At 40.0% G+C, this 27208-nt stretch overlaps 1 protein-coding gene across 1 annotated transcript in view; it reads left to right on the forward strand.

Moving 5' to 3' along the window:
• The window catches only part of tmeff2a (transmembrane protein with EGF-like and two follistatin-like domains 2a), a 183216-nt gene that overhangs the window by 126501 nt on the left and 29507 nt on the right, over positions 1 to 27208 (forward strand). The window contains exon 5 of the mRNA XM_037686847.1: positions 20243 to 20339. Coding sequence (XP_037542775.1) covers positions 20243 to 20339 — 97 coding nt within the window. The remainder of the gene's footprint in view (positions 1 to 20242; positions 20340 to 27208) is intronic.

The following is a 27208-nucleotide window of genomic DNA, read 5'->3' on the forward strand; positions in this document are numbered from 1 at the left end:
ATATAAATATTTAATCCTTTTCTTTATGTTATCTTTGGAAAGACTGAGAAGGCACCAGATTTGAAAGCTTTATTTTGCTCATTCAGCAGATTTCTGTACTTCTTTGTTCCTCCACTGTTTCTAGTCTGCATACATCTTTATGTATTTGACCACTGTGACATTTTCTGCACATCTGTTTATGTAGAAAAGTGCTGTGGCTGGTTATTCCTCGAGTGTTAGCTCTGGACCAGAGAGCGGATGGCTGCTCTGGCTAACACACCCCTGTGTGTGCAGTCAAAGCAGGCCTGGAGTTGTGCAGCAGCATCCTCTGGCCACATTTTAACAGTTCAGTCGGTGGCTCACGACTCGCCTCTGCTGGTGTGAGAAACTCTAAGGGGTGAACAGACTGTCCAAGAGGGAGGTCTAGTGAAACGTTGTACCAGTCCCTGATGTTGGTGAACGCCCAGTCCAGAATGTCTCTGGCAATTTGAGAAAAGATATTCAGCACTGCCTCTATTTAAAACCTCCTGCTGCTGAATCTTCCATCAGGGTGGGACATCCTGCTGCTTATGTGGCTGTGGAGGTGCAATTATAGCATCGGATTGTGGTGGAATACAAGCAGGTACTAATAAGACAAAATAATAAAATAAAACACGTGTTGTAGAATTTACTTTTAGCTAAAAAGACTTTAGATCTGGTGGTGGTGGGAGGGGGTGTCAGTGGGTCCTCCCAATGAATTTTTTGAATAAATTAGATGCCATTTCCTGCATTTTGGTGTATGTTAACAGGTTGTTAAACATCTACGTTTACCTACATTTGTAAACACTTGATTCAAGAACTATTTTGGAGAGCAACAACAACAGCGCCCCCTCCCCACCGCCACGCTTCACGGTTCAAGCAGCTCGTAAATGGCTGTTGCGTTTAAAATAGTGTTTATATAATTCTTTTCAGTTTACATATCACAAGTTTTATTCGTTTGATGCAGTCAAATTGTTCATAACTTTATTAATGGTAAACCTGAGAGTTACCGGATCCAAGTGAACAGTTTCCGTAACGCACCCTGCCAAAAATACGGGAGTTCCCGGATCCTGTTCCGGCAGGATCCAGCTCAAATTAAGCCCTGGAACCTTATTTTTTATGAAATTATGTGTTTAGTTAAATACAGAATAATAGTTTGTATTGTTGGGAATCTGCACAGTGTGCTTGATTTCTGTGAAAATCAGTACTCAGTCCGTCATAGTCCGTTAGATGTTGAGCTGTAGCCGTAATCCATTTTTTTCTGTTGGGCACAACTAGAACACCGGCGAGAAAAACACAGAGGAAATCCACAAAGAAAGCCACAATGCTTTTTTTTTATCATGTTGATTATGCATCATCATAAAGAACGTTTATCTAGAATTTTATATATGTGTCCACTGACATATACAAGTTGGAAAATATATATATTTTTAAGTTTTCAAAGCAGCACACTGGCCCTTTCCTGAGCACAGTGTGTCTGCCAATTCTTTAAGTTCCAGCCACTGAGCTGTTAGGTGAGAGAAGATGGTCGGTTTTTATCCTCTCAGGATAAGAAGCAGGAAGAAATTATGTTTGGGGGCCATGATTGCTCTTTCTAATCCATTCAGAGAAGCTCAGTTTACCAAGGAACCTTATTTTATGGATTACCTTTCGATAGAAGCTGCTTTTTTTCCAGTTACAAAGGTAGAAGAAGTTTGGGCTGGATGTACAAAATGTTTAAAACCATATAAAGAAACAATGCAATGATTTGAACGTCTGGTTTGATTTCCATTGCATTGCAGAAATTCCGAATTCAATCCATTTTTGTTGCATTTTATATGAACAAAATGTTACATGCAAACAAAATCCAACTACTGAATATTTTGTTTTTAGTGCTAACTCTAGAATAACTGCTGTAATATCATAGATATCCACATTAAAACTAGAGTATATATTCAAAAAGCGTTCAATACAAAAACAACTGGACTTTATTTGTAACAGAAGTATATATATAGTATATATTCTTCTTTTCTTGGTCTTCATGAATCGTTCTCACTCTTTTATAAATGATAGGATCATGTGTTCGTATGTGAATTAAATCCCCCATTGATAGCTGTCATTTCTGATTGGAATGTGCTGAAACATGGGAGTCAGCCGATTGTAAATCCACCCATGTGAGGACACGACCTGAGTTATGGTGTCGTCAAGTCAATCTTGGCAACGCTGAATTTATTGCAGATAAAAGCACTCGGTGTAGCCCGACAGCATCAGACTGCTCTGCTGCATGTTTTGTTTTGCCTTGCAGGGATAAATAAAGACATTACCAATCAATCTGTTCTGACTGAGATGTCAGCGTCTACTTATTTCTCAAACGAGCCTGAGAATAAAAAAACTTTAAATTTTCTGATTAGTTTGCCGGGAAGAAAATTAGTCTTGGCTGCTCGGTCATTTAAATGGATTGAAACTAAAATTGGGACTTTCCTCTCAGTAAAATGAACTGACTCAGTTAGAAATGCACTTTACCCGGTTGTGAATGGAATGAAAAACAAGAACTCAAATGTGAAAAAGCTGGGAAGTTGAGTAAAATGTAAATAAAAGAAAGAATGATTTTCAAAGTTCAAAAACCTAGATTGTACAGAGTAAATGTATCGAATGCTGAAATTAGGATTTCATCCATCCATCCATTATCTTTACCCGCTTATTCCATTTTGGGTCACCGGGGTTGCTGGTGCCCATGTCCAGCAATCACTGTGCGAGGGGCGGGGTACACCCTGGACGGGTCACAAGTCCATCACAGGGCTACATAGAGACAAACAAACATTCACACTCTCACTCACACCTAGGGACAATTTAGAGTTACCAATCAGCCTAACATGCATGTTTTTGGTCTGTGGGAGGAAACCAGAGTACCCGGAGAAAACCCACGCATGCACAGAGAGAACATGCAAACTCCGCCCAGAAAGGCCCCTGGACCGGGGTTTGAGAAATTAGGATTTGTACAATGAAAATAAAGGTAATTTTCAATTTGGTGGCAAAAGAAAATCCCCAAAAACAGTTGGGTCAACCAAAGGCTGTAAAACAACAAATAACAGCTGAAAATGCGTTTTGTACAAATAAAATAATAAAAGTAGGTTAATTTAACAGGTTAGTAAGAGGCAGAGTTTTGAATAGCATTTTGTTGAGACTGGTACTATCTGAAGTAAAGATGTACCGGGGTTCAGCAGTTTGCAACAACCTGCACCGAAAACAGTTGAACAATTTCAGAATAATGTTCCTCTAATAAAATCTGGTAAACTTTAATGTCTACAGCAGGGGTGCCCACACTTTTTCAGCATGCAAGTTACTTTTAAAATGACCAAGTCTAAGTGATCTATAAAAATACAAAACATAAGAAAGCATTAAGTATGCTTTATTTGTTTTACGTTCTTGTATAATATCAAAACATTTCAAGAATCTGTAAAAATTGCTGAGCTCAAAGGACCCGGCTGAAAGGTATTGAATGGCCGTGAACGATGGGCCCTCAGGGGCCACTGCATTAACAACAGATCTGATTCTGCTTTTTGGAAACCATGGAATTCATACATCCTAAAAAGAAGAGATTATTTAGCCTGTTGTCAGCACAAAGTTCAAAAGCCTGCCTCTCTGATGGTATGGGGATGCATTAAGGCCTATATTTTAGACAGCTTACAGGTACCATCAATGCAGAAAAGTATGTACAGGTTTTATACCAAGGGTGTCCAATTCTGTCCTTGAGGGACAATAATATCTGCATGTTTTACTTGTTTCCTTACAACACACCTGATTCAGACTTCTGCAACTTCTGCAGAAGTTCATCACCCAGTCATTGAAACCAGGTGTGCTGGAGCAGAGAAATATGTAAAACGTGCAGGAAAGAGGTCTTCGAGGACCAGGATTGAACGCCCCTGTTTTAGACCAACACATGCTCCAACAAATCCAGCTCAGACAATAATGGAACGTTTCCCTCCAAAAGTCCAGCAACTGGTCTCCTCTGATCCTACACATTTACACACTGTTGTTAGAAGAGGAGCTCCACAGTGAGAACGAAAGCTTTCCTGTCTTTATTTATGTTTTGCAACACCTCTCAACTTTGTCAAAATTAGGATTATGAATAGTAAAACCTAAAACTTGTGGGTTTTATGTTAAGTCATTGTTAGCCACCGCACGCAACACATTTCTGTGCCAGCGCTCACAAAAGCGTTTGATGGTATCATTACTTATAGCGCAGTCATTATTGTACCGAGCCTGATTCATTTTGTCATCTGCGTCACCGGAACAACTGCCGTTGGCTCACATGTTGGACGAGCTCGGCTTCTCCTCATTGGCCTCATGGCTGACAAATGACTTTGTGGAAGCGATACGGCCCCCTAGCAGCCAAAAAAGAAATAAATAAATAAGAGAGAGAGAATTGAAATTGAATCCTTGCCTTTGTCACTTGTCTCATCTGTCATCTTTTTTAATATTGATGCCCATTATGTTTATGGATTATTTGGCTGTCTTCTGTGCTCTGGCCCGGCTCGGCCTGTCAGAGCATTGGCCCGTTGATAATATCATTTTGATTGATGGGCCTCAAAGTTTAATTGTCAGCATGGTCCAGTTTTAATGGAGCTCCCCACACCACTGCGAGATTACATCGGAGATGAGTCAGAGTTCAAACTGTGTGCACCAGTTGCTCCACGAATGCTGTGGGACAGATTCTGTATCATCATGCCGGGCCATTATCAGCTCTTCGGCTCATGTTCATTGCTTCCTGTATCACCTTTCATGGATCGCATGTCCTTTTTACTGGAACAGAGCAGCTTTGGGAAGATTTATCACACCTGCCAGGAGAAACAATTTTGTTTAGCTGCTTGTGTACAAGTCCTCCAAAACACTCCATGCGACTGAGTATATTTATAAGTGGTAATTTATTGTGTACATTTGGCCAAAAGCAGTGCATTTTAATGACCATGCACAGTCAGGAAGGTTACACTTGATATTTCGTCAACCTCATTCATCAACAGGGCAAACAGGAGATTGTTTAAGGTTTGTTTCGCTGTGCTATTGTTTTGAATGAACAGCCTCTATGTGAGTTAATTTACACCAAACCAGTCCTGTCATAAATCAGTAACTGAGTGTGTCAGTTTGACAGCCCATGCGCAAACCTCTTCAATTACATAATGTCACATTAGACCATTGCAGCGCTTGGAAATCACACGATTCTGTTTGAGCCAAATAAATTAGCAACACACTCCGAGGAAGCTGAATGAGACTCGAGTTAAAACCTTTCTGAAGGTTGATTCAGCCACGTGGGGTTTACGCTGACTGTTTTTCTAGCAGCCGTATGTGGGATGTATTGGCCTGCGTCTTTCTCTCATCCCTCAGCCCTCCCTTATGTCCCTCCCCAGTGTGTTTGCAACCAAGGTCGAAGTGGTCCTGCTCTGTTTTCCAGGGGTGTGTGGGCTCCATTTATCATTGGTATGATGGTAGCACACTAGCGTGCCCTAAATCTCCCCCCGTCTGTGTTTGGGTGTGTGTCTTTGTCCGTGAAAAGTGTGTGTTTGTTGGGAGAAATGGACTCTTGTTCCCCCCTCTGCGTGCTCGCTCAGCTGAACGATTCTTTATCTCAGCTCTCTCTTAAACTCGTTCTGATTTCACAGATGTGTCCACAAAGACAGAGACTCCACGGGGCCGTACAGTACGAGTAATTGTGTGCCCAACACGTGGGGAAGAATATACAGTTCTGAGCTAAAACAAAGCACAAAGAAGAAAGAGAGTGCAACAGCAACGCATGAAACAAAAGAAGATTCAGTCCAGTCCAATCAATAGTTAATGGTGGTGCTTTTGGCAGCTGTTTACAGCCTTTGGTATCAATGGATCTATATCAGCTTGGCACATCTGGACACTGCAATTTGTCCTTCATTCTCTTCTGCAAAATGACTTCGCCTCTGTCAGGTTGAGCTGGCTGGGAACTGGGACATTTGGAATGGATTGAGACTGAGCTGGTTGATTTTGTCATTACAGTCACCACCGTTGTCACAGCAATCTGAGCTGTTGAGCTCAAGTTTTTGTTTGTTTGGTTGTTTTTTGTTTTGTTCTTGTTTTTTTTTTTTGTTTTTTAGGACTGCAGAGCCTTTCCCCATTTATTCCCCCTATATACTGTCAGGCAAGCACAAACTGGGATGTGATGGGAGTTTTTTCAGCATCCATAAAGCAGTGACAGGTGAATCATCCCTGCAGTGGCGTCTCCCAGCCCAGCCCATGAAACCTGCACACTGAATTCAGAGAACTCATTATGGCCTCTTCACTTGTCTCCCTCCTGGCCTGACAGTTTTTGACAAACACCTTCTTTCAGGCATATCATTGTTTGCATCTTTTTTTGAGGTTTAACATTTGGTGCGTTTCTTCATCTCAAAGTAATATTTCACAAAAAGGATGCCTGAGGGGTTGCTCTATTAAAGCATACCCTCAAAGTGCATTTAAAAATACAGCAATCAGCTGCAGCATTAAAACTGTCCTTGAAATATTGTTTAGCGTGTCCCTCATTTTATTCTAACAGCTTTGTTAGGGGATTTTACAAGAAAACCAGAGGGAAAGTTTGTGATTGTCTTGTTGTTATGAGAAGCAATTTTTGCAGGAAGTTGCCACTGTTTTCATGTGATGTTGACCTATTCTGCACAAGAGTTTTCTTTTGTCATAGTAGCTTCCCCATTAAAATGGGTCATCCCCACATAGAAATACACTGAGATCTCTTCAAAAACAAGGGCTAAACAAACAGTTGGACGATGTCCCTCGTCGCTGCGAGATTTAAAAAGTACCGTATTTGCCGCCTTATAAGCCGCATCAGTCCAAATATAATTAATAAAGTGAAAAAAACATAAAAACATCGCTTTGTTGTATAAGTCACATCTATTATGTGTCACAGCTGACAACCTGGAAATGTGAGCCGGTGTTGTGCCAAATATTGATTGGCTGCCAAATGGCGGCCGCGGACTTTAACAAGAATTTAACAAGATTAATACTTAAAAACAATTGTTTGTTTGCTCAAAATTATAGCAAAGGTTTGTCTCAGCTGAACTTTCCCTTAAAAAAAAAACGCATTTAATGGTCAAATCAGCTGCATTTCAAAAGCTGCTTCGCTGTTGTGTAGATGAACAGATGCTGGGATGTATTCATCATTTAACGCGGGTTCCTCATTTTTCTGGACTGAATAAAACGTGCACTGAATTTAAGGAAATGCAAAGTGAGACGTCATTTAAATTTGACCCATCAAAATGAATGCGGTCATTTATTTACAGAATCAAATTTAACATCAAACATTTACATTAATTTGGCAAATTATGAAAATAACAATATAAGCAATCAATCAGGAAAAATCATACGGCCATGATTTTTCCGTTGCTGCACCAAAGACATTTATAAAACTGTACAACTATGATCTTTTACCCACACGGATGTGAATAAGCACTTTACACAGACATTTCTAAATATCTGGGAGAATTTCTACTTGATAGAAAGTTTAAAGATGGAAAGAAGTTTAGAGGGAGTAAAGGAAGGGGTTTGAGGGAAATTGAATGGTCACCAGAACCGACACTCTCCATCAGAAGCCCAGCTCGCCTCGGTACGCTTGGTAGGAAGCTTGACCCATTACCTTTCTGATGATAATCAGCAGATATGGTGTTCCGTTAACGCTACCGGTCCAGCGTCTCCTTAGATTGGCTGTAGCCCGTCAGAAGTAGTGGCGAGGCTCTGTTCGACACACATTCACCTCAGTGGAAAATGTTATAATCCCATGGAACTCGGAAGAGCTTTGTTGTCATGTCAGGAACTCCAACAGCACTCCATCAGAACTCCAGAACTCTAGAAGTCTGACAACTCTCCAACTCCGTGAACTCTGTAACTCCGTGAGTCGTAAGTCACTCTGAGTACCTGTGAGTCTGTATAGACCAGGAAGTACTGACATTTTAAAGACTCTTTCCCGGTTCACTTTTTGGGATTTTTCATTGGTCAGAAACGACCAGAAGGGGTGTGTTTTTGTGACGTAAGAGGTTAGAGACAGCGAGAATTGTTATGGGACAGCTCAGAAATGTTCTCACAGACCGAGAGGGTTCTGTTTTGGCGCGTCCAAGAAACAGGTGCAAAACATCTCTATTTACGTCTGAGAGGATTCTAAAACATGACAGTTTTAACATAACAACTTGTTTTTCGTTTGACTGTAACCTTGTAAACGCACACACTTGCTCATTCAAAAGCAGAAATCAGAAAAATGCATAATTACTCTGCAACAGCTTTTAACATGAGAATAAAAATCATTACTCAGTTAATAAAATTGATTAGTTCACTGCAACATCTAAAATGGTTTGAACTAAGACACTTTGATTATCAACATTTGTAAGATAGTAATGATAATAAAAAGAGAGTGTTCTTTTCACTTGAATCTTCAAGAAAGAAAGTCTCAGGATGGGTGAACCTGTATCTATGTATTCAAATACATGAAATGACAGTTCCTGTCCCACAAGGTTCTTAAGGTCAAGAGTTTTGACCTTAGACTGGGTTTCGACGTAGGCCTAGTCCACTACAGTTGCGAGAGTGCGCAGAGGTACGACTCGCTGTGCATTTCTTTGAAATTTAACAAGACAACCACCTAAAAACAATTATTCGTTTGCTCGACATTATAATAAAGGAGTGTCTCAGTTGAACTTTTCCTTAATAAATGCACTTTAATGGTCAAATCAGCTGCGTTTCATCTGGGTGACGCGGCAAAATGCAGCTGATTTGACGTTTGCTCCAGGAGTTCCAGAGAGAGATGAAGGTGGCTCTGTATGGCAAGCCAAGTGTTTCATTAATAGCCACTTTTACGTATTAATGAGACACTTGGCTTGCCATATAAGTCGAGGGTCCTCTAGTGGCTGAAAATGGTAGTGTTCAATATTTTCCTTGTCAGAATAAATTAGTCAGATCTCCGCCAAAAATTGGTTTATAAATATGGGGGGAAAAACATAAGTCGCTTCTCTGTATAAGTCACAGGCATGATAATTTATGCAAAAAAACTAACTTATACAGCAAAAATTACGATAAATGCGTTCAGTTTTTGAGATGAGTGTTTATTCTGGGAATGTACGTAAACCTGAACGTTTTTGGTGCAAGATCTTCAAGTGGGTAGAAGTTACAGTGTGTGTAAGGAGATAGGTTTTTTTTTTTTCCATGCTCATCTGAGGCGGCACAGAGCCACAGATCCTGGCGAGTTGAAGGAACAATTTTATCCACCAGCAGGCACAATGGTGGAGCCAGGGGGTGGCCCGGTAGTACTCTTTGAGTAATGTGAAAATTAGAAAGCATAGTTTCCTCAAATGATAGAGATGGACCGTTTACATACATGTATCGTGGCAGCCATCTTGGACTTGACATACAATCCTGTTTTCAAAAACAGGATTTTGACGTGGCAACATTTTTCATAGGAACATTTCGTTACACCTCGATGTTGCCGCACACCAAAATGGAAGTCGGTACCTCACTTAATTTTCAAGTTATCATGCTCGCAACATGCACGGACAGATGAACAGAAATGCAAATCTCTGTTGGTGCATAAAGATTCGCCTTGCATGTGATGCAGCAACTTTCCCAGGAAACATAAATTAATTGCTACACATCAGATGCACTTTACCCAGTACTTATTCTCTGAGGTTTCTTGCTGTGTCATCACAGATATCTGTCTAGTTTGCTGTGAAAAGTGGCCATCCCAGGTTGCATTTCACAAGTTCCAGGAGCTAAACCAATCGACCGACGCTTGCTCTCAGCAGAACAACTGAGCCAGCTGCTGCAGTTAAATGAGCTCTGAGCTTGTTGCCAGCTCTCCCTCCTGCAGAAAACATTTTCTTTTTGTTTATGCCAGGTTTGTAAATGCAGAGCAAGCAGGACCAGAAGAGATGCGGGTTTAAATGCAGAAGTTGTAGAAAAGTTGTGATTTCGGTTTCTGTGTGAGGATGAAAAACCAAGCTCAGAGAGCCAGTTTGAGGATGAAGGATGCTCTTTATAACCCAGATCACAATAGTGTGAACGCTTATGAAGCATTCACACTATTGTGATCTGTTTTTCTGTATGTTTTGCGACACAATTCTTGTACCACAGTTTTCAAGCCATTTCAACAAATCATATATAAAAACGCTGAAGAAGGGTACTATGACTTTTGGTATTGGTGCAATTTGAAATATTTAGCCTTTTCTACCATTTTTTTCATCATAGAAAATGAATTGAGCTCATTTTACATCCTTAAAATCTTTAGATCTGTTTACAAGATTTTACTGCGCCTTTCACATTTTCTTCTGGTTCCGTTTCTTTCAGCTTCCTTGTGCAAATTTAAACTTTATTCAGCTACTTTCAGCTAATTTCAGCTGTTTGTTCAGATGTTTTCTGCTAACTATGACATGTTTGTGCTTCTAACTTCATCCTGCTAATTTCAGCTTGTGATGCTCCTTTCAGCATATTTCTGAAAGTCTCCAGCTTTTTTTTTTTTTTTTTACTCTTTCAGCTACGACCATATATGGCTGTTTTTATTCTAATTTAGGCTTGTCCAGCTAATTTCACGTTTTTTGGGGGTTTTTTTCCACTCATTTATACACCCCCCCCCCCCCCCCCCGCCGCCCAAAAAAACGAGAAAAAAACAATAAATCTACAAACATGTGTTCTCTCTACTTCCTTCTAATTTAAGCTTCTTTCGACTTTTTAAGCTACTTTAAGCTGTTTTTTTTTGTTGGTTTTTTTTGGGGGGGGGTGCTAATTTTGGCTTTTTTGAGATGAGTTCCACTTTTTTGTGCACAGTTTTGCTTCCTTCAGCTGGGGTAGAGGGAGGGCAGCCGATTCGGGACCCAAAAGTCCCAGGTTCGATCCCCAGTCATTTCTCATCTCGTGGTGTCTCTGAGTAGCACACCCTATCCCCAAATGCTCCCCTGGCACCTTCAGTAACTGCCCACTGCTCCACCTGGTGGTGGATAGGTTAAATACAGAGAGCCAATTTCACCATTGTATAGGAACATAAAATGATGACAACACAATATTATTATTATTGTTATTATTATTATTATTATTATTATTATTATTATTATTATTATTAACTTCTTACTGCTAATTTCTGCTTGATTTACTCCTTTCAGCTTTTTTATGCTAGTTTCAGCATTTTCTGCTATTTCAGCTACTTTTTAGCTTGTTTGTGCTAAATTAAGCTTTGTCAGCTAATTCCACATTTTTTAGGTCATTTCAGCTCCTCCCACTTCCTTCTGGTAGTTTATTCTTTCTGCCTTTTCAGCTAGTTTCAGCTTCATCTTTTTTCTTCATATTTCAGCTTTTTTAGCTAATTTTCTAATTTTGTGCAAACTTCTGCTTATATAAACCTAATTTAGCAACTAAATGTTATTTCTGCTTTCTTCTGCTAACTTAGGTTTGTTCTTCCATTTCAGCTATTTTTCAGCATCGTTTTAGCTAATTTCAGCTGATTTTCATCAACTTTTTCTTCAATAAGCATTCACACTATATTTTTATCTTTATCCTTTGCTTGAGTTTTTAGCATTGTTGCGATCTTGTTTGTTAGCAACAAAAAAAACAACTAAAAGTGATCACTAAATGGACATCTAAACTAAACAACTTTTGGACTTGAACATGTTTTTAATACAAAGTAAACTGTTGTACAAAATTTGTTGTACATTTATTCAAATATAAGGATCAGAGAAATATACAAATGTTCAATATGCTTAAAACTCAAAATAAATTGACGATTACGTTGTACTAAACTGTGTACATTGGTTTCTAAGCACAGTATATCCACTACAAAAATGTAGACTACACCACTGGTTACAACTCATTTTTTAACATAAGTTGATCCTATTTTAAAACTAAATGTATGTCTTTAAGGAACTCTAGGCCTTTAATTTTTACAATTTTTTATTTCATATCCAGCGACATTTCACTTTAACCATTGTTTTTATTCTGCACAGTCATTAAATTCTAGACTTCTGTAAATTTTAGTTTGATGTTATTTTCTTTGGTCTTCACTGAAAAGTTAGTTACATGAACGCCTCACCTACAGTACGTTCAATGAAACAGAGCTGGCTGAAACAAAAGCAACACTCTGAAAGAGGGGATTTGTTCTAGGTAAGTGAGACAAAGATTTTACCAGAGAACGAGCCCAGCTGACCGCTCCGGTCCAGGCGTGGATCGATATTGGGTGATGTAGGAGCTGGCGGGGGGTGATTGAGGGAGAAGTAGAAAGGCTAATCATTTCAGTCATTACCCAGCCGTGTCTCCTGATCCCTGGGATTAGCAGACACAGAAACAAGGGAGATGTTGAGTTAGTGCTACATGAGACTATCAAGGATTTGAGGAGTAGAGAACGCCGTCCAACCCCAGCTGCCTTTGGTAATTGAGCCTGCAGTGCTGCAAATGGGGATCTGGTCAAATAAAAAGTGTGCGTGAGTGTGTATAAAATACGTGTTGACTGTGCTGTAAGGAAGGAAAGGATGGCAGCAAGAAGAAATGGAGACAGTGTTGGCCTGTGATTTGTGCATGTTCATGCACACGTGTAGGAAATTTGAGCAGACAGTCTCTTTGACCTCCCTCTCCTGCTCCTAATGTGGGAGAGCCAAGTCGTGGGAGAGCTTACATGCTTGCCTGCCCACGAGTCTTTTCGTGAAGCTGATTGCTTGACGGCGTACAAAGAGACCGGGAAAGGCGGGCTTGCCTGCAAGACCCGAAAATTGATGTGGCACGTGTGAGAATTCCTCACAGCAGAACATACGGGGCATGTAGCAATGAGGGAAATCACATCCATGTCAGTGGTCACAGAGCTGAGAGTGGTAATTCAATCAGTTGCAGTCCCAGTGCATAAACTGCTGTGGGACAAGTACTTACCATGTATAATGAAATTGCTTTGTTTGATCCTTGAAAGATGCATTTTTAACACGATGCTTCCGTTTAAAGAAAAGCTTTGCTGACTTTTTAAAGAAAACAGACGAGTTTACTGGTCATAAAGTTATTTATTTATGGTGAAAGTGTTTTATATTCATATTTAAATGTCTCAAGGGAGCAAAATACTTAAAACAGACTATAGATTTACAACATAATTATATCAAAAGATGCTTTGTTTACCATGGACTTTGAAATAAAAGGTTTTATTAGAGCACAGAGCGTAAGAAAGACGACAGTTTAAAGGAGGACAATCGGCTCGCTGCTGTACACTGCACAGCTTCCTGCTCTTCTGACGCTAATTTCTGTGCCCCCACATCGTTTTCTTTGGCTACAACACACGTTTGCAGTTGGCTCGGTAATCAGTTCACACTTCCTGATTTAACCATGTTTGATTGACGTCAGTATCTCACTGGGTGACTGTTAGCAACCAGATGATGACTTAATGTGATAAAAATGGGCAAATTTTCGTTTGCAGTCTCGCAGAATTGAATATTCAGGACCAAGTGAACACCAAACTACGTAGCTGCTTTATGCCCAGACCATTTCAGAAAATCACCGCCTATTTTTACGTGCTTGCAAAACTCTTGTTTGCAAAATAGCAGCCTCCCACTGCAGCCAATGAGATCCTGGCTTAAGAGATTTTAAAACTCCCAGAGTCCTATTAGTTTGCACCTTGTGTCAGAGTTCAGGAGGAACCTTAAACGTATCTGGCGTCACATGCGCTGCAGAATGGTAGCACAGACAGGAGCTCCACTTCAATCTTTTTTTGCTCTTGTTGCTTTCGTTTTAAACTTTTTTTGCACCTCCACTGCACACTCACACTATGGGTATGACCTAGAGTTGCATTCGGGCCAAAAAAATTTGACCCGGCCCCAACCCTGGCCCGTAGCCATAATTTCCGAACCCCACCCAACCCGACGAATTAACAGTAATTACATTTCCAAGCCCGAGAGAAAAAAAAAATAAGCTTTGACTACTTATACAAGGATACAAGGATTTTTATTGTCATTTCCCATCACATGTGGTACATGAGGTGGAATGAAACTATGTGCACAGGGTCCCAGTTATATCCAACAAAAACACAAATCGTAAAGAAAAACGTTAGTAAGATCCGAGTCATGAACTAAAATACTACATTCACTAAAACTGAGAATACCCAAGACTAAGAATGCACTAAGCATTAATGGTACAAAAACAATGCGCAATATATAACAATATATTGTTAACGGTCGGCGGACATGCGCGACTGAGTAAAGGGGGCAGAAGATCAGAGCTGAGGGGGTATTTGTCCTTTCATGGGCGTCAAAATGCATTAAATCCCTGCTTCTGCCTGCATTCTGCATTATTCAGACACGGACCCTGCTCTGTCTGACATGTCGGATATTTTGTGATCTCACCTGTTTGGGTCATTGGCCGCACGCGTCCGGTGGGTGCAGCGTATGAACGTCCATTTGGGCTGATGGGTCGCTGGCCGTAGTCCATCTGAAACTTAACTGAACTTTTTACCTCTTTCAAGGCCAGTCAGCGCACGGTCAAATGGCTGCGTATGGCTGGTGACAGTATGGCAAGCCATGTTATCATATAATTGGATTGTCAGCCGCGTGCGTCCGCTGACGCAATCAAAAACCCAATACTGACCCAGCCTGCACATTAAGCACATTATTATGGCCTGGGTCAGGCGGGGCTGGGTTCTGGGTTCGGGTTAGAAATGACTGCTCTAGTATGACTGCAACGCACTTATGGAGCTTTGTGTGGCACTGCCTTGCCATCATAGTTCAGTTCCCGGCCTCCTTCCACCCTCTGGCTCAGGCTCCGGCCCGTCATCGCGGCCGTCTCAATGATCCTCCATCTGCCTGCACAAACCGAACTCTACGGAACAGTTCAGTTCCGTGGGGAAGCCTGAATGTTCTGTATCTGCTGGACCCAGTTCTGGAGGGCAGTCTGGGAGAGCAGTTGTCGTGGTCATTATCATCATTATGCTGCTAGCAGAACCTGCTAATGCTGCTAACAAGACCATGCCACTAACAGAAACACACTGCTAATGGTGCTGCTTAAAAAAAACTCACTGCTAAGGGTACCAGGGTTCTGACGGGACCATGTTGCTAGCAGAACCTCACTGTCAACAGAACCACTTTGCTAATAGAACCATGCTCCTGTAGATGTTTTTCCACTTTTGGCGCCTTCTTTTTTATATTTCTGTGCATGCTTTGATATTTCTTGTAGTTTCTTGGCAAGTCTAGATGGTTCTTCTCATCCTGAGCATTTCATTGCATTGTTGGCTTTGTGCTGATCTGCATATGACAAATAAACCTAACGTACCTAACCTAAAGTTTCACCAGAGTTGACCTCAGTCTGGTTGCTTTTGCCCAGGTTGCCACAGAAACAAGCAACGTCTGTTTGTGTCTGATATGTTATGAAGGAATCTCGAAACGGGGATCGCCATGAATTATAAAACATGGGTTACATAAGTTCGCAGCAGCTTTAACTCGGTCTCAACACTGTAATTGGATGTCGAGATCAGTCTTGGAAAAGTAGAGAAATCGACCAGTCAGAAGAGGAAATTAAAAGAGGTCTATAAATCCTTACTGCTCTTTCAGTGATTACGAGTCACAAAGAATTTACGGCTCAACAAGTTCTTGACCTCTTCTTCAAGAAGGAGCAACAACAGGGCTGATAATTTGACATGTAATAATTTCATGTTCAAAGAGCCAGCACATACCTACTGTAGAGGTAAGCCTGAGCAACTGGAAAAGACCTTGATAGCTCCCTCCAAGCTACAGTGACCGAAAATTCACACCCAGAAGAACCAGAAACAAGAGCATGGAAGAAATGAGACGCAGCTTCTGTTCCTTCAAAACAAAACAAAAATGTTGTGACTTTGCATGATTTTTACCCACTGCAATGACTAAGAAGTAGATTGCATTAGCTTTTACTTTCTGTTTAGATGTTAATTAATGTGTAGTTCATGTTCTTCAGCTGGTTATTGCAGCTGTGGAGCTTTTTGATTATAGATTTCATGCAGTACTGTAGTTCAATAGTGTCTCCAATAGATTATCGTCCTTTAAATGTTTTAATCAAAGTTTTTACTAATGGTTATGGTTTTATAATTTATTTTGTTCAAACAAGTGGTTTAAAGCCTATAAATATTCATATAATTATATATTCATTGTGTATGTGTTGCACTAATAATTATAAGCATCTGTGATGTACAGTGAAACAAAACAGTAAAGGAAATAAAAGGGAATAAAGTCCTTTTGTTGAGGATTTAATGTCAATATTTCTTATGGAGGAAATTATACTCAACTCAAACAGTGAAAATAATTGATTATCAGCATTATTTATTGGTTGAGTAACTTGATTTGGACCGGGTTTACCAGGCAGAGATACAGGTTTTTGACCAGCATGGTGCACTGAGAGCAGCAGCTGTTGTTGTTATCATTCTGGATCAATGCACCGGTCCAGGACCTGATGTCTCTGTCCTATAACTTCCACATCTGGGCCCAAAGCTGTATTTAAGGTGTCATGTGCATTCATGTTGAGAACCTCTGTCCGTGCAGAGGCTAAACCAACGAATTTCTTCTCCATATGTTGTGCCAACAACTCTGCAGAACAATATTTTTGTAAAAATCCTTTATTTTCAGCACTGACTAATTCTGAATGTATGCACGGGGACATTTGTGTTGATTTGTTGTAAATATTCAAACTGCACTGTGCTGTGCTCATGAAAAACACCTTTTTATCTGAACGAATTCATTAAATTAGCTTCAATAAGTCCCACAGCTTCAAACGTTAACCCGAAGACACGCAGTTCTCTGTGATTTTCATGGATCCAGACCGTGCACAATCCAACGAGACCAATATTAAATCTTTAAAGCCCAATGTGGACATTTTGAACTTCAGCTTCCCGTCGTCACAGACTTTGTTCTCTACAAATATATAACTGTCATAAACAGAGCTTAGATGTTTGGCCTCATTATTGCTAATAAGGGTACGTTTGTCTTTTCGTCCTGAGTATTTCTTCCCATCATGTCACAGTATTTAAACTGGACTTTATTTGTTGTTTACCAAAACCAAAAGTGCCAATTTTGTGAAGGGATAAAGAAACTCCCTCAAGTAACTTTTTGTTATAGATCAATATGATATATATATATACATTTTTTTATTTAAATTTCTAAATTTATATTGATTCCTAAATAGATCAGTATGTGTTCAAAAATCCTACCAGTTGTTAAACTTTTTTTTTTCTAATTTGGCAACATCTTGAAAAAGTGTCGCTACATCACAGTCAGAATAAGCATTATGTTTTCAAGAGTCTGTTACTCCGCGTGCGAAACACCTGCATTTTTTAATTAATTCCACAGAGACGCAAAGATTTATTTTGTTGCCTAAAAATGTGAGACCATTGCATTATTGTCTGATGCATGCTTACAAAAAAAATATATCATTAAAGCACATTTAAAACCAACCGCTTTCAACCAAAGTGCTGTAAATCTAATTTTGAGTAGATAATACAAAGGCACAAAGAATAAAAAGCATTACAGTGGTGGAAACATTTCTACTCCCACACCGAGTTAAAAGCTGATGATTATAAATCTACAACCTGTCTACAACAGGAACGGCCCGATCACCTCTGCACCAGTCTGAACCGCAGGATGACTAAAAGCAAACGATCATTAGACCTAAGAGATCTGGAGAGAACATAAAGCTGCCGGAGGTCAGACAAATACTCAGGAGCTTGTCCGTTCAGTGCCTTAGATGTGTCAACTATTCAACTTTTAAATCCTCAAACTAACAAGGATCCCATCATGAAGCCAGCCCAGAAGAAATGTGTTCATTGTTTCCTTGTTCATGTTGAAACTGAGCTGCAGGGCTCTGAATCAGCTGCAGTCACGAGAAGCAGGTCCAACTAACGGTGACAAACCATTCCAACAATCACAATGTAGTCAAAAGCATGACTCTCTTTTTTAAATGAGCAAACCAATATTTTAGATTTCAAAAAAGGCTTCTTTGAAACTCAAATAATGCTTCTCGAACTTGATATTAGAATCAACAAATACACCCAAATATTTGGTGAGTTATTTAATTTCTATTGTTTTGTTTTATTATTATTATTCATTTTAAGGTTCAAGGTTCTTATAGGAGTCAACAAGTGCTTTTCGGTCAACGTATGATGACTTGCATTATATCTTTTATAAAAATTAGGACTTTTAAAAGAGATTTTCTTGGTTAAAATAAAGTCCAATGACGCGCGACATGGTGTTTTGATGTGTTATTTTAATAAAATTACAAAACTTTCTATGGAAAAGCAAAACATAATAGTCATCAAAGTTCATGCTCAATAATCCAGGCATAAAATCCAACAGTGTTCAGTCAAGTCAACTGGACGGTTTCTTTTTTTAAGCCGAGACGTTTCATCCTTCATCCAAAGGACTTCTTCGACCTGAGTTCTCGATCTTGGTGGCTCCTGACCTGACTGAACATTGTTAAAAACATAATAATCTTCCAAAAATATGTATTATTTTTTCTTTCGGTTGCTCCATTCTTCAGGAGTAAAAGCAGTGAACTAACTCACACGATGCCGTTCATGACGCAACCACAGACCACTGAGCTGCCACAGCCCTCTGTGTGGAGCAGAGAGCTGCTATCTATGGCGCGCGGGGGAGTTGATGGTGGGGGTTCAGGGCCTTGCATAAGGGCCCAGAGTGGGGCAAACGAGGGTGGAGGCAGGTGTGGGTGCTGCACCTTTCCCACCCACATTTTGAAGTTGTCTGTACAGGGGATCAAACCAGCAACCTTCCAATCATGAGCTCACCTTCTCTAACCTCTGCCCTTCTCCCTCCCCCTGCCCCTTTATAATCTTTAAAAATACATTTCTTAATGAAATTAACTGTTTAACAGCTGTAATGTTAAACTGATTTAATATTTAGACGATTAGCATTAAAGAAACGCATACAATGACAGGAATTACATCTATTAATAACTAGTAGTTTAGGTTATGGGCTCTTTACATTCATATTTTAATTTTTTTTTTATTATTACTTTTAAATAGAGTAGATGAACATGTATGCTAAAAAATGCTGGAAGATTTGACCTTCAAGCTCCACTGATTAGCTTTGCGGTAATGCTCCTTTACGTGGTGTAATCTCTCCGGTTCTGTGACCTGCATGTAGAGCTGGGAGTACAAAACGTTCATCGTTCTGCATGACCGGAGGACGAAACGCTGCCGCGCTGCTGTGGCTGCTCTCTAACACCTGCAACATCCAACATGGCTTCAAACTGAAGAAAACGAGAAAACACCAGCAGCAAACAGGCCATTAAAAAAGAACTGTTCCCTCTTAAACGAGTAGAGGTTCTGAACTCTGAAGAGATGATTAGAAGCTGCTGGAAACACTCATAAGCAAAGAAATCCAAACAGTTTGCTGAATATATTCAACACTCAAAGAAAGAAAACCACCGACTTTGACCTGAAAATAAAGCGTTTGACTGAATTTAAGCCTGAAAGTGGGAAATTACGTTGAACCACAAAACCAGAGTTCTTCCCAGTCCAGTCCAACGTGCCACAGGGGATCGCAGGAAATAACAAAAAGTTGCAGAAGGGAAAATGAAAAACGTGACACGAGGGAGCAATGCATGGTGGCCGTGGTTGGGGATATTAAAGACATGGGGAAATGATGCCAAGTTCCACCTCTTCATCTTCTTTTACAAAGTTGTCCTCATGGGCCCTGGCAAGTTTAAAAATAGAGCTTGTCTAATAGAGAAGAGGGCCGAGGGGGGGTGGTGGAGGGAGGGGGAGTAGCAAAAGGCTCTGGAAGAGTCCTCTGTGGTTGGAGAATGCAATTTGAGATTGGCCAGATTGCTTTTTATTCCTCCTTTCTTCTCCCCGTCGACCCCTCACGAGGTGCGATATGCACCTGCGAGGTCCCTAAGCCGCAATAAGTCTGACGCCAGTCACCACGCCACCGCCGAGGAGCCGCCGCCGCGCTCGCAGCACGAGAAAATCAGCACGGTGAAATAAAAGAGGGACTCAGGGAAAGATCAGCGGGGAGTTGTGAGGGATAGACGAGGGAGAAAAGGGTGAACAGATGAAGGAGGGGGCTTCAGGAGGGTTTTGGTTGGGATATGGCAGAAATGTAAATGCACTTCAGTCGTCCATGGCTTTGTGTTGTCTCTGGAGATGCACTGCCACGGGGCTTTTTGATGAACCTGTTGTTCAGAATTAATCTTGGTGAATCGCTGCGCGGAAGTCAGAATCTCTTTTAATTGAACTCAGATCACATGTTTTGTTTTTGTTTTTTTTGTCTGTCACTTTTAGGAGGAGAGGGTTCAGCGGAGAACGGGCAGAAGGAGACGTCCACCTGTGACATTTGTCAGTTCGGGGCAGAGTGCGATGTGGACGCAGAAGATGTCTGGTCAGTTTGTACACAAAGTAAACGCTTTACATATCAACAACAAAGGTTCAGTCATGTCATCTGGACCATTTTCTTTAAGTAAGAAACGTTTCATCTCCCATCTGCGGCCTGCCAGCCAGATCTGTCCCTTAGCCTGGTACTACCTAGGTACTGGTTCTTAGGTACTCTGTGAGTAGCAAGTTGGCAATCTGACCTAAAATATTTGATCGTTATACATGATGATTGATTGTTTTGGATGGATGTGTCCTTTTGCATGTGTGCAAAGCATTCTTCTGAGATTCCAACAGGAGGTTGGCTTGAAACACAGCAGTGAAGGCTACCTATGGGACAGATCTGGTCGGCAGACCACAGACTGACAGTCTTCTGAATGGGAGACGAAACGTTTCTCACTTAAAGAAACTGGTCCAGATGACATGATTTAACCTTTTTTGTTGTTCTCTACCTGGATGATTGAGCTTACAAAGCTTTGTCAGCTTATTTCTGCTCATACCGCTTGTTATTTTAACTCTTTTCCACGACTCCAGGTTATTTTTTTGAATCATACATTTGCAGCATTGGTCACTTTGTACCCAGACACTTAAGGTACAAAAGCAAGCTGTCTGTCAAAGGTCTCATCATATCCATTTTCGTCTGCTTTGTACTCACCTTGGTAGCTGATCTTAAAGAAAAGCAGATTAGAAGCTGTTTTAATAATATATAGTTTTCTGAATAAGTCTGGATCATAAATAAATAAATAAATAAAAAACACGTAAGTGTGCAGATAGTAAAATTATGCGTTGAGCTCATATGTTAAAAGCTAGTTTGTGTTTGGTCTGAGTTTTCTACTGGCAACATGTTGAGTCTGTGCCTTGTTTGTGTATTTTGTTCACCATGAATCAGCCATTACAGGAATAGAAGTTTCTATTTTTGATGGAAAAAGAAGATGGATTCTTATCCATCTGCCAGCATTAATAAACAAAATGAATCGATGCAAAATAATACACATCATTTTGTACTGTATGTCCATCCATCATCCATCCATAACCTGCCACATATATTTTATACACCACAACAGAGCAGTTTCTCAAAATAGGAATATAATACTGGTGTCTGCAATCATAAATATAGTCAATAATATTGTTGTTTTTTAAATAAGGCACAGCTTGATCCTGTGAAGAGCAAGCATGGAGCTGGTGCCTATAATAATATGGGTATTATTGAATGCAGGGATGTGTGCATACAGTAGTGGTAGACTGGTGGAAACTAGTCAATGACACCCAAAGTGCAAGAAAATAGCTGTAGTTGCAACATAGCAACCAACGAGCTATGTGGCCATGTTTAGTCACCTTTATTTAGTACAACTTTTTTATGTGCATGGATTGTAAAATTGTATTCTAAGCCGTGCAAATTATTTGGTTGCCCAAACTGGATTTGCTTTGTACCCAACATGGCAGCTGTCCCCATGTTTATAATTTAATCTACCGGTGTACACTTTTGAATGAAGATAGGCTCATTTGGACTAGATTTTTTAGATCTCTTATGTAGCATCAATGTGGTTTTGGGACCTGAACAATCAGGGCTGTAGCCCCGGGTGTTTTCTGTTTTAAGGATGGATACCATGCAGGTGTCAAAATGCAGCTCTAGTTAGATACATATGCAGATTGCCCTATCAATCCTCACAATAGGGGTTCGTTAAGGTCTTTGTTTGTTTGATGTGCATTGTACTTCACCAGCTTTTAGAGTTTATGAAAACCAAAATGAGAAGTATTTGAGACATCTGCAACACTTCTGTGAGTATCTTGAAAGAAAATCTGTCACACAAATGTTTGGAACATGTTCAGAATTCAGATGATAATATTGCAAGCCTCTTGGTTACAGGAGGAATTTAGGAATCTGTTCAATTGGTATAAAGAACATTTTGGAGACTCAAAGCCCATCAACAATTAGTCGTAACCAGTTACAGCAGTGAGTTACCTTAAATGGATGCGTGCAGTTATTGTACTTGATTGTTACAAAGCTTCAGCAATTAAGTACAAAATGAAACGGTGCAGTTTCCTGAAGTACTAATTGACCAACACCTGTTTCAACATTTTGATATTGGTAAGTTTTTACACAAAAATGAAAAGCAGATGTCTTTATCCTGCACACACCCACCCGTGAACACCCAGTGAGGGTTTATTGGATGGCTGACCATTTCATTTAACCTCAATTACCAAAGCAGAGCTGGGAGAGAAAGGAGATTTTCGTTTATGCTGGAAATCCAATTACTATTCTTACAGGACTTGGCAATGTCAGACCAAAAATGACTTTGACTCGCAAAAGAAAAACTAGTTCAATGATGGAATGATGTTTGTCATAGATTTAACCATTTATTGAAGATGTAATGTGTATTTATTTATTTATTATTTTTTTTGGCTTTTTCGTTTGCGAGGACGCGGAAAAAGAAAACACCCTGAGGAGAACATAAAAACACGTCTGTGGATAAACCCAATTAAATTGAGACTCAACTGGTGAACTGTTCCTGCACCAAAATCGGTGCAATGTATGGCATGAATCAGACCCAAATGAACCAACGCTGCTGATTTGATGTGAAACATAATCAGCCGGCATCAGCAAAGGGGTAGCAGCACTTATAAAAAAATCCCAGACGTACCGCTAGAAATTAGAAGTGCCCTGAGAGTACAACTCCATCAAACTGCCTGATGTAATGGAAAGATAATGTACCCTGGTGTGCAATAACCATAATGTCAAGGAACGGCTTCATGATGCATTTTGAGTCTTGTTGCAAATACTGAACAGCTGGAGTCCACTCCGTCTGATGCCACCCACTTTAGCAAATGCACCTTAATATGCCACTAAAACACATAAATTGATTTATTGGCAATTTCTTAAACCCCAAGAGAAGAATTTATGAGATCACCGCTGGACAAAGTACAAGTCGCCGGTTTGTGCGCATCAAACTGAAAACATTAAGAAAATGGGTCTTTAATCATATTTAGCACAACCTGAAATAAAGACAATTACACGTTACACAAGACAGGAGAGAGACAGCCAACAGTGAGCAAATCAATCCAGTTAAAATAAGTATTTGACATAAATATTATAACAGACATATGAATATTTCAGTGTCCCTTCGTGTTAAACGGAAACTACAAGCGGTCTTTAATCTTTAAAAAGCCCCCAGATGTTTGGATAAGAATGCTTCTGGTGAATAATCAGGAAGGTAATTGCAACCCAACAGTGGGTGATTTCTACGAAACAGCAGCCAACAACTGCTGTTGTATGAGATTGTTTTGATTAAAATGACAGGTTATTCCAATCAGCAGCAGCTGGTTTTAATCAGACTGTCAGTTAATCACGCCGTGATTGGACACGGAGGTGACTGTAATCAGAGGCCTTCTTACTTTCACACCAAGTCCAGATTATTAAATTATTTCCTTCTGTAAGTAGATTTGAGTGAAGTTTCAAATGAAGAGTTGAGCAACTTTTTGTCCTTGCGTTCACTATCCTTGATAGGATTTTTGTTCTTAACACTGTAGTAGGAACTGTAGTGTAAGAAAAATGGTGCCAAGACATAAATTTATCCATCTCCATCTTACACCATTTATCTGTGGTCGGGTCACAGAGGCAAGTCCAAAAGAGAAACCCAGATCTCCCTCTCCCCAGCAATGTCCTCCAGCTCCTCCTGGGGGACCCCGAGGTATTCCCAGGCCAGAGAGGATATATAATTGCTCCAGCAAGTTTTAGATCTGCCCTGGGGTCTCTTCACAGTGTGACGTACCCAGATAATGTCTGAAGGGAGACATCCAGGAGGCATCTTGTTCAGATACCCGAACCTCCGCAACTGACTCTTTTCAATGCAGTGGATCAGCGGCTCTACTCCAAGCTCCCCCATGGATGACGATGCTCCGGCCCCTATCTCTAAGGCTGATCCTGACCACCTTACAAAGACAGCTCATTCTTTTGGTCATGATCCAAAACTGAAGACCAAAGGTGAAGGTTGGAGCTAAGACAGACCAGTATATCCAGAACTTTGCCTTTTGGTTCAAGTCTTTTTTCACCATGATAGACTGAAGCAACACACTCATTACTGAGGATAAGCCCTCATCCATCCATCCATCCATCCATTATCTTTACCCGCTTCTTCCTTTTCGGGTCGCGAGTGTCACTGGTGTCCATGTCCAGCAGAGCAGTCGCTGTGCGAGAGGCAGGTTACACCCTGGACAGGTCTCCAGTCCATCACAGGGACGCATAGAGACAAACAACCATTCACTTTCTCACACACACCAGGAGACAATTTAGAGTTACCAATCAGCCTAATGTGCATGTGCATGTAAGTCAGGTGGCAGGTGAGGGAGAGTGCCTGGCCATGCAGATTCCTGGCAGCATTAATTAGCTCTATGGTCATAAACCTCATAAAGAAATAATAATTTGCCAATGAGTAATGCTAAACATTACTGATTTTAAAATGTGTTTATTTTGATGTGCATCATTATACGGTTGTGGTAGAATGCATTCATTCAGTTTCAGAAACAAACTAAGACATTTCAAACTTCACAGAATTATGGGTTAAGTTTATTAACTTTTTAAATGGTAATAACAGTAATTATTGTCTGGTCTCAGATCATGAGCTTTACATCGGCCCTGCCTACAACTAAAAGTTAAAGGCAGGCGACAACGCTTTTGCTTGTGTCTGTGTTTCTTTCTTTCTTAGCAAAACATCTCAAGAACCACTCAACCAATTTAAATGAGACTTTTGGAGTCAACCACAAAAAAAAGATCAGTCGGTTTTAAAGATATTGACATAAAATCTGTTGTGGTAGCTAAGAGTCATGTCTAACACTTTTGTGCATAACATTGTCAAAGGCTACAACTTTGTAATTTCATAATATATGAAACTCTGGCATGAAAGACAGCAGAACTTTAATTTATTCAGCTTGACAAATGTTTCCCCAGAAAGAACTGTAGCTTTGTTCTTCATACACCCGTCGAAAGGCGGACATATTATGGAATATTCTTTGTAAATGTTCTCTTTATCCGCCCATAACTTGTGATCCACTCAAGATAATTTAACAAAACCATACACGTATGCATCATCACTACAAGGAGTGCCATGTACACTTTTCATCATTCCAGCTTCAAGGTCAGGATCACCAATCAACGTCAAGTGCTATACATGGTTTTTGCTTATATGGGATATTGCTATAGATTTCTGTACTGCTGTCTAATAGTTTGTCGATGGGTGTATAATGTGTCGTATGGAGTGCTCTTGTTAGTCTGTTCCTTCATTTCTTCTTTTTTCATGATCATTTCAGACCACAGTCAAAGTTGAATGCTGTCAGGATCAGGATCAAGTGAGACAAAGGTTTAAAAACATGGTAAAAATGGCTGAAATGTTGGTTTGGTTTCTAAACAAAATGGTTCTAGACATGTATGAAATAGTCTTTTATGTCATCGTTTAATGTAAAAAATATGATGTAGAACACATTTTTACCTTCACTTTAAAAAAGTATTTTTTAAATCTAAATTCAGGTTGATTCTTTTTTTTAAGTCACGGTCGTGATCCAGAGTGAAGGTGGGCTTGATAAGCAAATGATTTTGGTGAATTTAGCAAGAAGGCTCCACTTGGCAACGACCCACAGAACCCATCAGTACAAATGTTTCTGTCTCAGGTGTTCTGGCTTTGGCACAAGAACACAACCTTTGCGTTCATTTTCTCTCAGATATATTAAAGTTTTGATTGGCTCAGTGGCTTTCTGAAAGTGCAAAGAGACCTGAAAGTACAGTGTTTGAATCACTGAAGGAATTCAGAGATCTGGAATCAAAGTTTTCCAAGTTCAACAAAGAATGTTTCAGTTTTCCAAAATCAAGCCAGGTTGTGCTGGGAAACGATTCTCTTTTTGCATTTGGATGCCTCTCATTTAAGTGTTATTATTTTTTATACATCTTGACAGAATAAAATAACACATTTCTGCCTGGTGTAAAAATAATAAGAATGCCTGGTTGGAAGAAAATGCTATTTCAGCTCATTTTCTCCCCAAAGCCTTATTGATTCCATTTGTCATCGTTTGCGATTCACCTAAAAAAAAAAGAGTATTTTTTCTACTCTTTACAGTTTCAGATAAAGAAAAGTGTCCTGAGTGTTGTAGTAAAGATAGTCCACACTTGCTGAGGCTCATTTGGCAGAACGCTGCACTTGTCTCTGCTGCAGTGATGAGCTTTTATCTACACCCCTTCCCTCTATAGCCCCCTATTCTCCAGGGGCAGGCGGCAGGCGAAAGAAAAAAAAGGCTAATTTGCCCCAGAGGGATCAATAGAGTGTTACAAAATTCCATTTACATCCATTTGTGGTGTAAAACAGTAATTACCCACAAAAATATGCACTTTCCAAGGCATCAGTGGCGGTAGTGGTGATGGAATTAAAGCATGGGAGAGGCAGGTAGCTCGGTGGTCTTATTGAACGTACATTGTGGAAACCTACACTTTAAACATCCATAGAAAACAGGGTTAAAATCTGGGGTTCTCTTCATATTGTGCCTTGTTCTGTGAAGAATAAGATAAAATAATAATGAAAAAAAACAAACAAAAAAGGCAGCAAAGGCCAGTTAGAAATGTGGGGCTGTACCCTGCATGGACAAGACACAGAGAGCTGCTTTTACGTTCCCGTTTTGACTTTTTGAAGTTATTTTTGTGATTATTTTTTGTTCTTTGTATCTGGTTGTTTAAAAACCGTAAGTATGATTAATGCTTTTTGTTTTGTATGCTTTTATGAAGAATTTGTGTCTTTTGAGGTGCTTTTAACAATAGATGTTAAAACTTGTTTTTCTGCCTTTTAATTTTTCTAAAAAAAAGTGTAATTTGTTGTTAGTAGAACAATATCTATCTATATC

The sequence above is a fragment of the Nematolebias whitei genome, chromosome 13, assembly GCF_014905685.2.
Source record: "Nematolebias whitei isolate Nwh7 chromosome 13, NemWhi1, whole genome shotgun sequence".
Lineage (NCBI taxonomy): Eukaryota > Metazoa > Chordata > Actinopteri > Cyprinodontiformes > Rivulidae > Nematolebias > Nematolebias whitei.